The 17,376-nt window shown below is 46.1% G+C and overlaps 1 protein-coding gene across 2 annotated transcripts in view; it reads left to right on the top strand.

Moving 5' to 3' along the window:
* The window catches only part of LOC140398415 (uncharacterized), a 175,391-nt gene extending 158,221 nt beyond the window's left edge, over nucleotides 1-17,170 (top strand). For both annotated transcript variants that reach the window (XM_072487078.1, XM_072487077.1), the window contains exon 2: nucleotides 14,752-17,170. In XM_072487078.1, coding sequence (XP_072343179.1) covers nucleotides 14,774-15,991 — 1,218 coding nt within the window. In that variant the 5' untranslated portion in view covers nucleotides 14,752-14,773 and the 3' untranslated portion in view covers nucleotides 15,992-17,170. The remainder of the gene's footprint in view (nucleotides 1-14,751) is intronic.
* Nucleotides 17,171-17,376: the final 206 nt, after the last annotated feature.

The raw sequence follows: 17,376 nt of genomic DNA on the forward strand, positions 1-17,376 counted from the left end.
TTTGTTCGAGGGAATTATAAAATCCATGTAATTAACTTATTAAACAGCAGTAAACCTAGTTTAAGAGTAGATGCTATTATTTCAACTTCTTTGAGGTTTTTGAGGCAGCAACATCCCAGGTGGACTGGAAAAGCCCTACAATGTGATATATATACCTAGATTTCCAAAAGGTATTTGACGAAGTTCCACATTAATTAGAAAACTCAAAGTTGTGGGGTTCCAGGGCAAATCTTGGTTCTGGATAATAAATCTCAACATTAAAAGACGACTGATAATTATGGGAAGTATGTTGAAATAGGAGAGAACTACTAAATTTTGTGCCGCAGGACTCAACATTAGCAATACTACTGCTTGCCATTTCCATCAATGAGAAGCTAAGAAAGCCAAAGTAAATCATCAAATTTTCAGATGATACAAATACGTAAAAGGGAGCGGAAGTACGTCAGAAATTGCAGAAAATGTTGGACAAAACATGCACCCTAGTAGAAGAATTACAGATTATATTTAATGCAGACAATTGTAAGAAACTGAATGTGGAAATGTAAAGAGATGGGCATATCTCACAAATGGTGTTGAAACAGTTAAAGGATCAAATTCATAAAGGGCGGCATGGTGGCACAGTGGTTAGCATTGCTGCCTCACAGTGCCAGTGAGCCGGGTTCAATTCCGGCCTTGGGTGACTGTCTGTATGGACTTTGCACTTTCTCCCTATGTCTGCGTGATTTTCTCCAGGTGCTCCGGTTTCCTCCCACAGTCCAAAGGTGTGCAGGTTAGGCGGATGGCAATGCTAAATTTCCCCTTAATGTCCAAAAGGCTAGGTTGGGTTATGGAGATAGGGTCGGGGCGTAAGCCTAGGTAGGGTACTCTTTCCAAGGGTTGGTGCAGAAAATCGATGGGCCGAATGGTCTCCTTCCACACTGTAGAGATCCTATTCTATTATTGTATTCTATAAAGATCTGGGAGTCAGTGAAATTAATTGCACTGTCAAAGGCGCCATCTTTCAGATCAAATATTAAATGGAGGCCCCATCTGCTTACTTTGGTAGATGTAAAAGATTCCATGGCACTATACTGAAGAAGTGCAACACCACAAAATCAGATGATCTGGTCATTATTACATTGTTGTTTTTTGGGCACCATGTTTCCTACATTGCAACAGTTATCAAACTTCAAACGTCCTTCATCGGTTATACATTGCTTTGACACATCCGCGGTCATGAAAAGCAGTATAAATGCAAGTCTTTCTTAGACAAAATCATGATCAGACTCAACAGCATTTAAGTCAGAATGTACTCTGTCCAGTTTGGTTTGCCAAAGAACAGGAGAGACAGTCAAAGAATCCAAAGTTAGAGGTTTGAGTTTTGAAGAAAGAATATTGAAACTTATTCTTAAAACATTTAACCTTCAAAAGGCGGCATCTTTGCGTTTATCTTATTGAGGTGAAAAGAAGGCAAATCTGGAAAATTAAACTGATAGGAAGGGAACACTAGTTTAAATTAGTAAAAGATAAATTTAGGCTGGATTTCAGGATGTAGATCTCGACACTAAGAGTGATCAATACATGTAATGAACTCCAAGGTAGAGAAATTGAGCCAACAAAACTTGGAAGCACGGAATTATATTTGCATAATGTATTTTACACACTCAAATGTCCCAAAAGCATGTTACAGCCAATTAATTAAACATGAAAAGCAGTCACTGTTTTGTAGGCAACTAGCAAACCAATTGAAACCCTGCAAGGTTGCGCACACACAGCAAAAAGATGAGATAAGCAAGAAGAAAAACAATTATAAATACGCTGACTGGATAAAAATAAGTAAATTGATGAGATTTCAACATATCTGTGAAGAGAATATTTTACAAATAAGAAATGCCATCATCCTATGAGTAAAGAACATTTCAGACATGTCCTTAATTATGTAAGTCAAACAAACAAGAAAAAATTAATGACATATTTGTAAACATCAACATTGTTATTCTTTCTACTGGTGATACAACCTGCTTTCTTAAAGTGAACAATGACTAAAATTCTCTTTTCCCTCAGATTTAAACATATTCATGCCCGCTGGGAAACCATAATATAATTTCAGTTTCTGATATTTGCAATTCAGTCCATGTGCTTTGATGGTTTTGCATATGCATTAAATAATGAGATAAGGTTGATTGTTCAATGCGAGTTGGTTGATTCCTGTAAAACATTTTCAACATATAGAACAATTTTATATAATGTTTGTGTTATTTACATAAATCTCCTGAGTTTCTCAAATTATAGTAATTCAATCACTTTAGCGGTTAGTTGAAAATGTACCCATTTTCCCCACAAATGTTGGATTTTCTTTTTCAATTGATTTTGCAATAAGAATGATAAAGCCAGCATTAACCAGTTAAGAACACAACTTTACCAGAAAGTACACGTCTGTTCTAGTATGGGAGGCAGCCTGTTTCAATGTCTGCATTAAACAGATTCTCCAATTTTGTCTTTGGATACCCCAAAATGAAAAACATGAAGTGAATAAATGTGAACAAATTTCAAAATTGATATTCTTTATGACTAGTGGTTACACAATATTCTCCTCTCCCTTTGTAAGCTGATAATACGCGAAATTATCTTGCCCTAGTGACCGTCATAGTACAATTAGGTGCTTGATGGTACAGAAGTATGCGACCTTTGTTCTCTATTTCAATGTTCTCACTCCTAAACAGAGAAACATTTTGTCTTTGCTCAATATGAGCATTATTCCAATCATGTTCAAAGAACAATGCAGCACAGGAACTGGCCCTTCGGCCTTCCAAGCCTGTACCGGTCATACCACCCTTGGCCAAAACTCTCAGCACTTCCTAGTGTCATATCCCTCCATACCCATCCTATCCATGTATTTGACGAGGTGCCTTTTGAACACCGTTAATGTATCTGCTTCCACAACCTCCCTTTGCAGTCACCACTCTCTGAGTAAAAAACTTGCCTCGCACATCTCCTCTAAACTTTGCCCCATGGACCTTAAACCTATGCCCCCTAGTGACTGACCCCTCCACCCTGGGAAAGAATGCCTGTCCATCCACTCTATCCATGCCTCTCATAATCTTGTATCTATCAGTTCGCCCCTCAACCTCCGTCGTTCTGAAGAAAACAGTCTGAGTCTATTCAGCCTCTCTGCATAGCTAACACCCTCCAGACCAGGCAACATCTTGGTAAACCACTGCTGCACACTTTCCAAAACCTCTGGTAATAGTGGCGACTAGAATTGGGTGCAATTTTCCAAGTGTGGCCTTACCAACCTTCTGTGCAACTGTAGCATGACGTGCCAGTTTTTATACTCGATGCTCCATCCAATGAAGGCAAGCATTCCATAAGCTTTCTTTTTTTTAAATAAATTTAGTGCACTCAATTCATTTTTTCAAATTAAGGGGCAATTTAGCGTGGCCAATCCACCTATCCTGCACATCTTTGGGTTGTGGGGGCAAAACCCATGCAAACACGGGGCAAATGTGCAAACTCCACACAGACAGTGACCCAGAGCCGGGATCGAACCTGGGACCTCGGCGCCGTGAGACAGCAGTGCTAACCACTGTGCCACCATGCTGCCCTTCTATGATTCTATAGAGGGTTATGGGCCAAGTGCGGGTAACTGGGACTAGCTTAATGGTAAAAACTGGGCGGCATGGACTGGTTGGGCCGAAGGGCCTGTTTCCATGCTGTAAACTTCTATGATTCTATGATAAGCTTTCTTGACTACCTTGTCCACTTGTGTTGCCACTTTCAAAGATCTGTGGACCTGTACGTCCAGATCTCCCTGACTTTCTATATTCCCAAGAGTTTTGCCATTTACTGTATATTTCCCCCCTATGTTCGGCCTACCAAAATGCATTACCTCACATTTGTCCGGATTAAACACCATTTCCCATTTCTCTACCCAAGTCTCCAACCTATCTATGTCCTGCTGTATCCTGACAATCCTCAACACTATCTGCCAATCCACCAGCCTTGCAGACATCCGTGAACTTACTAATCAGACCAGCTATATTTTCCTCCAAATTGTTTATGTATATTACAAACAGAGGCCCCAGCAACGATCTCTGTGGAACACTAGTCACAACCTTCCATTCAGAAAAACACCCTTCTACTGCTACCCTCTGCCTTCTGCGACCAAGTCAGTTCTGTATCCATCTTACCACCTCGCCTCTGATCCCGTGTGACTTCATCTTTTGTACCAGTCAATAGTTTGTCCTACTATGTCTCAGATGGTACACATTTTATGGGGTATCCTATGTCAGACCTTCAGTGGTACAGTTGTTATTAAGTTTAAAGGGTTACATGGCTTCAATTTGCATGTATTTTATCCAGGAGGGTAAATTTCCTTCTATAATTATCTGCAAGGTCTCTCCAATACGTTCTAAAATCTAAGAACATGAGCCTATGCGGACATTATCTTCTGCTGCCTCAACCGATGCATTCCTACTTTCTCTGGAGAATTCTCTCAGCGGATGGGCGTGTTTTCGAAGTAGTCCTGCTATGTCTTGCATATGTATTTTCATAATCTGATCTCCCTCCAATTATGCTTGCTCTAATTGTTCATTTTGATAGAATCCTTTTCAATCTACTCCTTACCAATCTCTCAGAATACTCCATTTCAATTAATCCCAAAAGATGCATCTGTGTTGAATGTGGTAATTATATCATTCCGACCTTTCTGCACATTTTTGGGTCTGAGGGTTTAAACTGTTTTCTGACATTATGTACAAGTCAGTAACTCCATTTTATCTTTCATGGTACTTGTTCTTTCCCGCAAATCGCTAATTAGATGATGCAACATTCCTTCCTGTAAGGCTCTGATCTTGTGTTTGCACTAGATTGGTAATCCCATATCAGTTAAATTGATCATTACTGGCGCCACTTCACGATGCACATTATGACATAATACTGTGCAGGTGGAAATGACAACTAAACCATTGTCAGTACCTGGCCTATGCTCAGAACACACTATTATCCTGGTAATCATTCTTAATATATTAACAGAAGGTGGTGGCTTAAACTCTGTTTTGATGTTATGACATTAAGGTCGCTTACTTTCCTTTTGGCATATGCTCGAACAACCTATTGCAAAACTCAAAATGTTCCTGTTTTAGTATCAAGAGGCGTGATCTTCCTGGGCCAAGAAATGGGGACTATATCACCATGCTCCATTAATGATGGACTGTCAGGGTGTGGTACACAGACTTCACTGCCATTTACTATTCTATGATAACCACTGGAAATTTGTTCCGTACCTATACACATTTAAATACTGAAATGATGCACTTCCCAACATCTAGGCCAGCATAACTGTATATTGTTTTTATATTGTTTTGTAAGGGCCACGAAGAATCCAGCACGAGTTTTAAGGATACAAAGTAATAACATTTATTTACTATAACATATATACATAACAGGAGCAGTAACTTCCCTTGCTACATACTCCTTCCTCCTGGTTCCTGAACTGGCCAGCTTTATTTATACTAGGAGTTTACTAGTGGTTTCTCCGCCCCCCTCATTGGGGAAGCTCATACTCCCACAGGATTGTGGGATAGTCATTAGTCCCCAGCCAATGGTAAGTAGGCAGGTTATAACATCCCTCCCCCCCAAAGTCCAAGGAATCCACCGAAGACCCTGGCGAAGGAGGGCGTCGGACTTGTTTGGCCGCAGGCCGGACACCATTTGCACGCGGCGCTGGATCAGGCGGCGTGTAACGAGATGGAGACCGGCGCTTCCGTGATGAACGGCGCGGTTGTACATCCACGGCCCGTGGACCTGAGGATTCCCCCTCTGATGCATCCTGTGTCTCCATCTCGGAGTCAGAGTCTGCTGCCTCCGTCATGTCAGCATCTCTATCTCCATTCGGTCCTGTAACGACCTGCGCAGGCTTCGAGTGAGGCACCAGTGGAAGATTGTGAGGACTACCTTCCCTTGTCTCTGGTCTCTGCGGCTGTTGAAATGAGCTCCGGGGGCGGGGAATCTTTTGAGGGGATGATCTTCTGGACCGAACGTGGTCTACATGTTTTCGCTGGAGATGACCCTGGGCTTGCACTTGGTAAGATATAGGGCCCGTTTGGCGAAAGATTACACCAGGAACCCATTGGGCACCACCAGCAAAATTCCGAACGAACACTGGGTCACCGGGCGCAAACTGCCAAATCGGACGTGGCCGAGAAAATCCCTGTCCCTGCCGTTCTTGTGTGCGGCGTACTTTTCCGCCAATGTCCGGGAAAACCATAGTAAGGCGGGTGCGAAGTCTCCGGCCCATTAGGAGTTCTGTGGGAGCTACCCCAGTCACTGCATGGGGGGTGGTCCTGTACGTAAACAAAAAGCAAGCCAGTCTCGTGTCCATTGATCCGGAAGACTGCTTCTTTAGGCCTCTTTTGAATGTCTGCACTGCGCGCTCTGCCAACCCATTTGAAGCCGGGTGGTAAGGGGCAGTGCGGATATGGCGGATGCCGTTCATCTTTGTGAACCTAGCAAACTCCTCACTCGTGAATGGAGTGCCGTTATCCGTGACCAGCACCTCGGGGAGGCCATGCGTACTAAACGATAAACGCATCTTTTCAATTGTTGCGCAGGACGTTGTCCCCTGCATCGTATGCACCTCTAGCCATTTGGACTGGGCGTCAATTAGTAGAAGGAACATGGATCCTTGAAAAGGGCCTGCGAAATCTGCATGCAAGCGTGCCCAAGGCCGCCCTGGCCATTCCCAGTGATGTAGGGGCGCGGCCGTCGGAAGCTTCCGATGCTCCTGGCAAATGGAGCAGTTTTGGGCCACCTTCTCAATGTCGGTGTCGAAGCCTGGCCACCAGACATAACTCTGGGCCAACATTTTCATTTTGGTCATGCCTGGATGCCCATTGTGCAAGTCTGATAGTATCAGCTCCTGGCCTTTTTCCAGGACAATCACACGCGTCCCCCACAAGAGGATGCCGTCTTCCACGCTGAATTCTGACAGCTTGGAGGAAAATGCCCGCAACTCGCCTGGGAGCTGTCTATGCTGCCCACCATACAGGACTATGTGCCGAACCTTTGACAGGACTGGCTCCGTCTGGGTCCACTCACGGATCTGTGATGCCGTGACAGGCAAGGTGTCCATAAAATTTAGGGTTGCAACCACCTCACTGGTCGTGGGGGTCGACATGGGGCCGGTCGATAAAGGCAATCGGCTCAGTGCGTCGGCATTTGCTATCTGCGAACCTGGTTTGTGCTCCAGAGAATACTCGTATGCAGCAAGCAACAAAGCCCAGCGCTGGATCCGTGCAGAAGCAATGGGCGGTATTGGCTTATCCTCTCTGAAAAATCCCAGCAGGGGCTAATGATCAGTCACGATAGTGAAATGGCGGCTGTACACGTACTGGTGGAAGCGTTTCACCGCAAAAACCACTGCCAGGCCCTCCTTCTCGATCTGCGCGTACTTTTTCTCCGCTGCAGTCAATGTGCGGGAGGCGAAAGCTATCGGTCGTTCGGCCCCGTTCTCCATCTTGTGGGACAGGACGGCCCCAATACCATACGGGGATGCATCACATGTGACGAGAAAAGGCTTTCCAGGATCATAGTGGGTTAGTAACCCAGACGACGACAATTGTTGCTTTACTCGCCGGAAAGCGGTTTCTTGCGGCTGACCCCAAACCCAGGTGTGATTTTTCTTTAGCAGAAGGTGCAAAGGGGCCTGCGTAGTTGCCAGATTGGGGAGGAACTTCCCGTAATAGTTTACAAGACCGAGAAAAGAACGAAGATGCGAAGTGTCAGTCGGGGTGGGGGCATGTTGAACTGCACGCACCTTCTCTGCGACGGGGTGCAGACCTTCGCGGTCCACCCGATAACCTAGGTAGACTACTTCCTTTGCCTGAAATACGCACTTTGTGCGACGTAAACGGACTCCAGCCTCCGAAAGGCGTCTAAGGACAGCCTCCAGATTTTCCAAATGTTCCTGCTCCGACGTCCCTGTAATCAAAACGTCATCTAGGTAGACAGCGACACGTGGTAAACCTCTCAAAATGCCCTCCATAACACGTTGAAAAATTGCGCAGGCAGAGGATACTCCAAAGGGCAACCGTGTATATTCATACAGGCCCCGGTGTGTATTAATCGTTACATATGGTCGGGAGGCAGGGTCCAGCTCCAACTGCAGGTAGGCGTGACTCATATCTAATTTTGTGAACGAGAGTCCATCTGCAAGTTTCGCGTAGAGATCCTCTATGCGAGGCATTGGATATCGGTCGAGTCGGGAAACCGTATTCACTGTAAGTTTGTAGTCGCCACACAAACGAACTGTGGCATCTGGCTTCATTACAGGTACAATTGGTGCTGCCCAGTCAGCAAAACGGACGGGCCTGATAATACCCAAACTCTCCAAACGAGTGAGCTCCCCTTCTACCTTCTCGAGCAAGGCGTAAGGCACTGGGCGCGCCCGGAAATAGCGCGGCGTGGCTCCTGGTTCAACTTGGATAGGGGCTACGGCCCCTTTTATTTTCCCCAAACCAGGCTGGAATACATCTGGGTATTGTCCTAGCACCTCAGTCAACCCTTCAGAAACTGTTTGGAGGATGTGCTGCCAGTGCAACCACAAATGGCGCAACCAGTCCCGACCCAACAGGCTGGGCCCATGGCCGCGCACCACGATAAGTGGGAAACGCCCCTCCTGGCGTCCATAGACAACAGGGGTCATTGTAGTTCCTGCAATGTCCAGTGGTTCCCCAGTGTAGGTGGCCAACCTGGCCTGTGAGTCGGTTAATGTAAGGGTCTGTATACCCTGCTTGATGCGGTCGAATGTCCTCTGGGCGATCACGGAGACCGCTGCACCAGTATCCAGCTCCATCTCAAGCGGGTGGCTATTGACCCGTACTGTCACCTTAATGGGGGCCACACGGGGAGCTGTCACACAATGCAGCTGCAGGCAGTCGTCCTCCGTCTCCATGTCCTCAGGAGTGGTCGCCGCAGGTTCATCCACATGGAAGGTACGGCCTCTGGGCTGGTCCCAGTTACGGCCCCTGGGCTGGTCCCAGTTTCGGTCGGAACGACGGCGCCTCTGGCGCCCCCAGGACCGCCGTCCGCGACAGGGTCGGCGCCTACAAGTCTGACACGGACATGGCTCCTCATCCATTGGCTCTGGAGAAGGCTCCCTTCGGGGAGGAATGTCCGACGGCCACTGGAGTCGGTCCGGACGTTGCCTCGCCCAAGGTACCGCAGGAGTGCGGGGGGACGTTTTCAGACGGAAGGGGTTGCGCCCCAAGGCATGCACTTCCATTCCCTGTAGCTCCTGTACTCCTCGCTCTGCGCTCTCTCGGGACAATACTATTTGAATGGCCTGTTGAAAAGTCAATGTTGGCTCCGCTAACAACTTTCTCTGGGTGGCCGCATTGTTAATACCGCAAACCAAACGGTCGCGTAACATTTCTGACAAGGTCTCACCATAGTCACAGTACTCCACAATCCTGCGTAGCCTGGATAGAAAATCGGCAAGGGATTCTCCAGTGGTCCTCTCAGCGGTATTAAACCGGTAACGCTGGACTATCGTGGACGGGGTTGGGTTAAAATGTTGCCCCACTATATTCACAAGTTCATCAAACGTTTTGGTGTCCGGCGCAGCTGGGTACGTAAGGCTCCTAATCACACCAAACGTATGCGGGCCGCAGGCGGTGAGCAATATGACCACCTGGCGCTCGTTTTCGGTGATATTGATTGCCCGGAAATAGTAACGCATCCGTTGTGTGTACTGATTCCAGCTTTCCAGCGCAGCATCAAAAACATCCAAACGTCCGTACAGAGGCATGGTCTAATAGAAAACAACTTCCAACCTGTATCCAACAAAAATCCAGGGAGGTGGCTTCAGCAGTGTAGACGGCTATTCACTTTAACCTTCGTCGCCAGTTTTGTAAGGGCCACGAAGAATCCAGCACGAGTTTTAAGGATACAAAGTAATAACATTTATTTACTATAACATATATACATAACAGTAGCAGTAACTTCCCTTGCTACATACTCCTTCCTCCTGGTTCCTGAACTGGCCAGCTTATTTATACTAGGAGTTAACTAGTGGTTTCTCCGCCCCCCTCATTGGGGAAGCTCATACTCCCACAGGATTGTGGGATAGTCATTAGTCCCCAGCCAATGGTAAGTAGGCAGGTTATAACATATTGTATGTATGTTGGCGTGATGTGTGGATTACAAGGGTCTCCATATGTCCCAATCATGTTTCTGTCTTAAAACCAGACCTAATGGGTGGGATTCTCTGTTCCTGTGACAAAGTGTTGATGCTGGCGCAGGATTTGTGGACTTTCACAACAGCAAAACTGGCGTTGAATCTGGACCGATTCAGCGACTTTGGAGGGGCTAGCACTGGTGCCATGTGGAACACAATTGATTCCAATGAAAGACGGTGTGGGATTCGCCAGGTCCGTGATTAACACTCAGGAGGCTGACAAGCTGTAGCCGCATATACACATTACAATCCCCACACACACTCATCCCAGCCAACAAGATGGCACTGGTTGTGCTGGAGCGTGTCCATACAGCTGATGGGTCGGCTGGGGTCAGAGGAACCTAGGGGAGTGCTCTGGCGGGAGGCCATACGACCTGTGGCCCTAGGTTCACAGTGGGGTCAGCAGCATGCGCAGCTGCATGGCTACCTTTGACGAATGTGATATAAAATAGTTACTTTAGAGTTACTAGTTAATGTAATGTAGAAATAAGCCACTTTGATTTTTGCAGTTAGGGACAAAGGAATTTGAGACCGCATGGAAAAAGCAGGAAGAGGTGTGTCTATGAGAGTGAGACTGCATTGATAGGGGCCAGAGAAAGGGATTGGAAGTGAGCCAATCAGAATAGATCGAACAGGTCAGGAGGGACATAGGCTGACCTATGTCCGTCGAGTATGTGAAACTTGATACCATTTGAATTGATTTTGCAGAGATCTCTTTGTCTTTTAGTCAGTCGTTTTCTGGAGTGTAAGAGGCAGGATGTCCTGTTACATTTCTGTAAGATGATTCAAGCTTGCAAGCTAAATAAATAACTTCTGTTTACGTGCGAATCCGTCTCAACTTTTATTGAGGCCAGACTGACAGAGAAAGAAATTTGGAGATCAACATTTGGTGCCGAAACCCGGGATTTCTCTGGGCGATCCTGATCCAACTGCGAAATCAGAATTAGACTGATTATGAACAGGAGGACGGGAACAAAGGGCCCTCAATGTAGAAATGGAAAACGACCAGCATTGATTGTTCCCCTCTTCTTATCGTCTGATTAGTCTGGTCACTCGCGGTTGGCACAGAAAGACCGCCTCGACGAAATCACAGGTCAGTCTGGGGATTAGCACTTTAATTGATGGGATTTCATATTGTTGTTTCGGCTTGGGTTAGGGTTTTGGGCTGATGGGACTTTAAATAATAAAGGTTCAGTCTATTATTAGGGTTCAGAGGCTGATGTGACTTAAATAATAAAGGTTCAGTCTATTATCGGGGTTCAGAGGCTGATGTGACTTAAATAATAAAGGTTCAGTCTATTATCAGGGTTCAGAGGCTGATGGGACTTTAAATAATAAAGGTTCAGTCTATTATATGGGTTCAGGGGCTGATGGGACTTCAATAGATGGGGGTTCAGTCCAGTATAACTGTTTTTAAATCTGAAGATGGTTCAACTCTATGTGTGAGTGTTTTAAATATATAGTTGATTAAGCTAAAATTGTCTCCTTGGACTGTAAAGTTCCGAGGTCTAGTTGAGATTGTGAGGTTGAAGCAGAAGTCTCTCAAAGGGTTAACAGCAGCAGGCGGAGTTGAAAACAGACAGTGCTTCTCACTCAGGCCTTGAGATAACAGCACCAGTCTGCAGTGTAATCGGATACCTTTCCTTTGAGTCAGTGAACACCAGCAAAGTTACGTTTTGAATTAATTAAAGGAAACCAGTGGGTTTCTCCACCTCTTTGATAAAAGTTATTATTTTCGAAAGCAATTGATTGAAATTGCCAGAATCTTAAATTTTACTTACTTGAAATAAGGTTTATCTCATTTTATCTGGAGATTAATAGAAACTTAAAGAAGATCATGGACACCATTTTAAAAAGTGTCAATCTGGAGATGATAATTGATTTTGCTAATACTTATGATAGTTGATTTTGCTAATACTTATGTGTATGTAACAGAAAAAAAACTTGTTAAAAGAAAAAATTGTTAAGATAAAGAAATAATTAAGTTGTAAATGTTATACAAGTTTGTGTTAAGCAAATTGTAAATTTAGTTCTGAGTTGAGATCAGAGCTAAGCTTGCAAGTTGCAGTAATTCAATTTGAATTTTCAAACATTTTTAAGTTTTAAAAAAGAAGAGAGCAAATAGAGAAAAGAAGGACACAGATCTTGAATGCGTTGAATAGCACATTTCAAAGGCCCATAAATCTTTCTGTTATCTTAGACCTAAAACCTAGGAAGATTGATGAGCCATAGGAATGTCTGGGGCGTTTTAATGAAATCTACCGGGGGCAGTCAGGCGATTTGCTGTATCAAAATGGTCAGAATTCCCCTCAATACTGTGCTATGTTAATGCATTGCCTACCACCTTCTGTGGTTACTGCTGTGAAATGTAATAACATGAATTGGACGGAGAACGACACTTCCCAGATGGCAAGGGCAGTCAGATTTTACTGGAAGGAGGGTGTAGGCCAAGAAGGAGGCTCAGTTACAAAGGTTAAGACTGAGTATGTAATGAAAAAGGATGATCTGCGATCCCAACAAGCGGCAGAAATGGTAGTTTACCAGCAGGAGCTCCAATATAGTGACTTTGGGTGGGTGGATCAGCGAAGAGGAGGATGAGACAACAGTGCTATATTTCTATCACCCCCCAGTGGTGGACGTTAGACATTGAACAGCCACTGCATCACGTTACCCTGGCCTATGACAGAACTGGACAAAACAGGGAGTTGGAGGACAAATACCGGCCATTACTTGAGACCGAATGGCCAGTCAAGGTTACAGCCACAGTCACGGGAAAAGAAGGTACAGCCGATTTTGTTACAATATCACCACATTTATGGCCACAGTCAGCTTCGGTAAGCCCTCATATTACACGTCAGGTCCATGACCAGTACCATGCCAGGGATATGGGGCGAATGGTCAGCATCTTACCGCAGCTCGTCAGAATAGGTATGAGATATACCTTTTGAACAATCCACGTCTGACATTTAAACACTGTACCACTATCAATCCAGCCTGTTTTCTTAGTGGTCCCCCTGTCCATGAAGACGCACCTGGCCACAACTGTTTAGCCTTGATTCAGGAAACTACCACAATAAGGGGCGATTTGAGTGACATTTCGTCAGAACAACCTGACATGATTATATGTGGTCAAATATCCCACCGGGGTTTAGTTAATGACCTACTGCAGGCCCTCCTTCTGCCAGCGCAGATTTCCGTTATTAAATGCGCTGCCCACACGAATGGTACAACCCCAGTTGACGTTGGTAATGAACGAGCAGATTGTGCAGCGCGCACAGCCGCACAAATTCAGCAAGTGATGGTGCCTAAAATGTTAAGTCAGACTAAACGATCTACTATGAATGTGTCTGCTTCTGACAAGCCAATGCCAGACGTCATAAGGTTACAGGAGGACGCTCCTGAGAGTGATAAACAAATGTGGAAACGGTTAGGTTGTACATATGATTCTGTTTCCTCTTTATGGACCACGCCTGCACATCAGACTTGTATGTCTGATGTACTGGCTTTATGGGTCATCGAATGTGTACACTTTGCAACTCATTGTGGGGCTCGGGGGACTAGTGATTTGTTGCTGGACACTTGGTGGCACCCTAAAATGCAGGGGTTGGCCCAAAGTATCAGTAATCGGTGTTTGATTTGTCAGCAATATAACACCGGAAAAGGTATCCCTTGTGGGAAGGGGCAAACCCCGTTGCCCAGTGGTCCCTTTGAGACGCTCCAAATGGATTACATTGAGTTGGAAAGGTGTCAATGTTATAAATATGTTTTGGTCATTGTGGATGTGTTCAGCAGATGGGTTGAGGCGTATCCGACTATCTATAGTAAAGCTGTTACTGTGGTTAAAGTCTTGATGAGGGAAATCATTCCCCGGTACGGTATACCAGCTCAGTTAAGTTCTGATAATGGGCCTCATTTTATTGGACAAATTAACAAGGAGTTTTGCTCCCAGTTGGGCATACGCCAGCAGTTACACTGTGCTTACAGACCGCAGGCAGCCGGGGTGGTTGAGAGACACAATCAGATCCTCAAAACTAAATTGGCTAAATTAAGAGCAGACACGGGACTGACATGGCTTAAGTTGCTCCCCGTTGCCCTCTTCCAGCAGCGGGTTACACCTGCGGGACCAGCCCGGCTCTCTCCCGCCGAGATTCTTTATGGCAGGCCTCTTAGAACTCCCTGGAGCCTGCAGGTTCCCAGACTGGTTCAGTTTCATCAGATGACTGAAGAAATGACCACCTATGTTCTAGCCCTTACGCAAGTGCTCAAGGAACTCCATGGCCCAGTCCGTGCGGCTCACCAGCCATTGCCCAGTACCTAGCTCACTTTCAGTCCAGCCCGGTAGTTATGTAATGGTCAAAAATTGGACTAGGAAGGGGTCGGAGCCGCGATGGGACGGGCCCTTCCAAGTTCTCCTTACCACCCCCACAGCAGTTAAAGTGGAGGGGCGAAGTGCTTGGGTCCACCTACATCACTGTAAATTGAGTCCATCTCCACTACTGTAAAAGGTCGGATACTAACCTGCCTCCCTTCTCCAGTGCTATTTTACAGGTCTGGAGCATGATGGAGTGGCTACGCATCGTCTGTCTGATATTTGGCCTCACTTCGCTTGGCGTGTTATTGGCGATGGACATGGAAAAGGGGAATATTATGTATCTGTGTAGCCCCAACCAATCTACAAGGATACATCACCTATGCACAGGTGATGTTCTTCACTGCCCCCATATACGAGGACATGGTATCGACTCATGGAAGGTCATCAAAGTTAAGGAGAATGCGGGAGTCATGAAGCAGCTGCACCGGCCCCGGCGATGGGAAGGGAACATTATATGGACATTGCCTTGTTTTTGGAATACATGTAAATTTGATTTTGGATGTGTTAAAAGTGGTACAATAAAGGTAACATCAGGCTGTCAGAAGAGTGTAGGAAGAGACCATGAGAAAGAGAAAGGGACTAGAGAGAGGACGGGGCGTGTGAGAAGGGAAGTACAGCTAGAACGTAGGTTACCGGGAGATGCACTTAAGTTAATTAAAGGCCAAACTGAGGAAAACCCGGGTAGTATGAATCTCTTCTACCAGATTTACCACCGTCTGTATGGCCAGGGACGGGTTGTCTGCTACCCAAACCCTGCAGCGGTGTCTAGGTTATTTTCTGTTTCACCGCTTTGGGGCACTCCCCAAACGGTGGTTCATTGTCAGCGTTCCGAGCCATTGCCCGAGCAAGTCACTCTTCCTTACGATCCGGATTCAGCACCACCGGCTATTTGCCTTCCCCTTCCTCGGGATAATTCCCATTCACAGTACGATAGGCTGCGACGGTGGAGGGCGTACATACCTAGCCACTTCACTCCCAATAGGGATTCCCGGTCGTACGAGAATTGCTTCAGCAGTGAAGGATATGGCTGTTTGCTGGTAGAGGTGGACACAAATATAACATGTCTGTTTCCCACCTGTACGGACAGGAGGTGCCATATCACCCAGGCGTCTGGCCAATGCGTTTGTTATAGCACCACTTGCGTTCCATTGAACGCTGGCCTCCAGCTCCTTTGTGGCTGGGCGAATGTCTCTCATATCACTGTCGGGAATAGGGCTTTCCGCATTGCTGGGCGGCCCGAATGGGCATTTCAAAATTGGATAAACTGGGCTACTGGGAGGTCCTTACGCAACCGATATGCTGATTGTGATGCTAGTCTCCACACGGAACAAGGATACTACTTTTTATTTAATGGTACGGCGACCAACGTTTTGTCACCCCATTTCCCCGCCGAATTGCTATAGGGACTCTAGTCCCTACCACAGTCCCCTGCCCTTCGGCGTGGAACCTGCATAATCAGTTAGCACGCCGGGCAGTCTCTGCTGAATTTTGCGAGAACTGGAAAAAACCTCAGGTTCTTGCACCCAACCGGGGCCACTCAGCCGGGTGGGGCATTCTGAGCGTATTGACACTGGGAGGTGTGGGGGGTTCCTTGGCTGTTAGTGATCGGAATTATTTTATTTGCGGCCTTACCATCTTGGGAAATGAAACCTTGGGAGCCCTCGGGGCAATAACTAAGGAGTTGTCTCAGCTGCGGTTGTTTGCAATGCAGAACCGGTATGCTCTTGACTATCTTCTGGCCCGTGAGGGTGGGGTATGCGCCATAGTGCAGGGCAAGTGTATCATGGGAGTTCAAGACTTGACCGCTAACATTACTAAATTTATGGATCGCATACGGGATCACTTGGACGGGATGCAGGATCCTGACTCTTGGGGTAACTGGGGATCTGGAGGATGGAAGGACTGGTTGATAAATATGGCCATGTATCTAGTGGTAGCTATCGGCTGCATCTTTGTGGGCCTGGCCATCCTTAAATGTGTGATGGGTAGAATGCTGGGTGCACTGGATCAGATCACCGCCCCAATCACCGAGAAAAAAAATTTAACTGTTAAAATCCATGAGGGTGAAGCAGATGAAGGGGGGCTAAGACAGGAATTGGAAATGCAGCGACGAATCTTTTTAGATGAGGAACCGTAGCTATAGATTGGATAGTTCGGTTATCATGGAATGATAAAAGGAGGGAATGACGAATGTGATATAAAATAGTTACTTTAGAGTTACTAGTTAATGTAATGTAGAAATAAGCCACTTTGATTTTTGCAGTTAGGGACAAAGGAATTTGAGACCGCATGGAAAAAGCAGGAAGAGGTGTGTCTATGAGAGTGAGACTGCATTGATAGGGGCCAGAGAAAGGGATTGGAAGTGAGCCAATCAGAATAGATCGAACAGGTCAGGAGGGACATAGGCTGACCTATGTCCGTCGAGTATGTGAAACTTGATACCATTTGAATTGATTTTGCAGAGATCTCTTTGTCTTTTAGTCAGTCGTTTTCTGGAGTGTAAGAGGCAGGATGTCCTGTTACATTTCTGTAAGATGATTCAAGCTTGCAAGCTAAATAAATAACTTCTGTTTACGTGCGAATCCGTCTCAACTTTTATTGAGGCCAGACTGACAGAGAAAGAAATTTGGAGATCAACACCTTGCAGGCTGTGGGAATGATGCTCCGTGCCCGTCCACCCCTACCTCACAGTCCACCTCCTGGCCACCCCAGCTACATCCCCCAGCCCCGGCAGACACCTCCCGCCCAGCGGCACAGCTGTCAGCAAACTATGGTGCTGTCGGACACT

This window comes from Scyliorhinus torazame, chromosome 21 (assembly GCF_047496885.1).
Source record: "Scyliorhinus torazame isolate Kashiwa2021f chromosome 21, sScyTor2.1, whole genome shotgun sequence".
Classification (NCBI taxonomy): domain Eukaryota; kingdom Metazoa; phylum Chordata; class Chondrichthyes; order Carcharhiniformes; family Scyliorhinidae; genus Scyliorhinus; species Scyliorhinus torazame.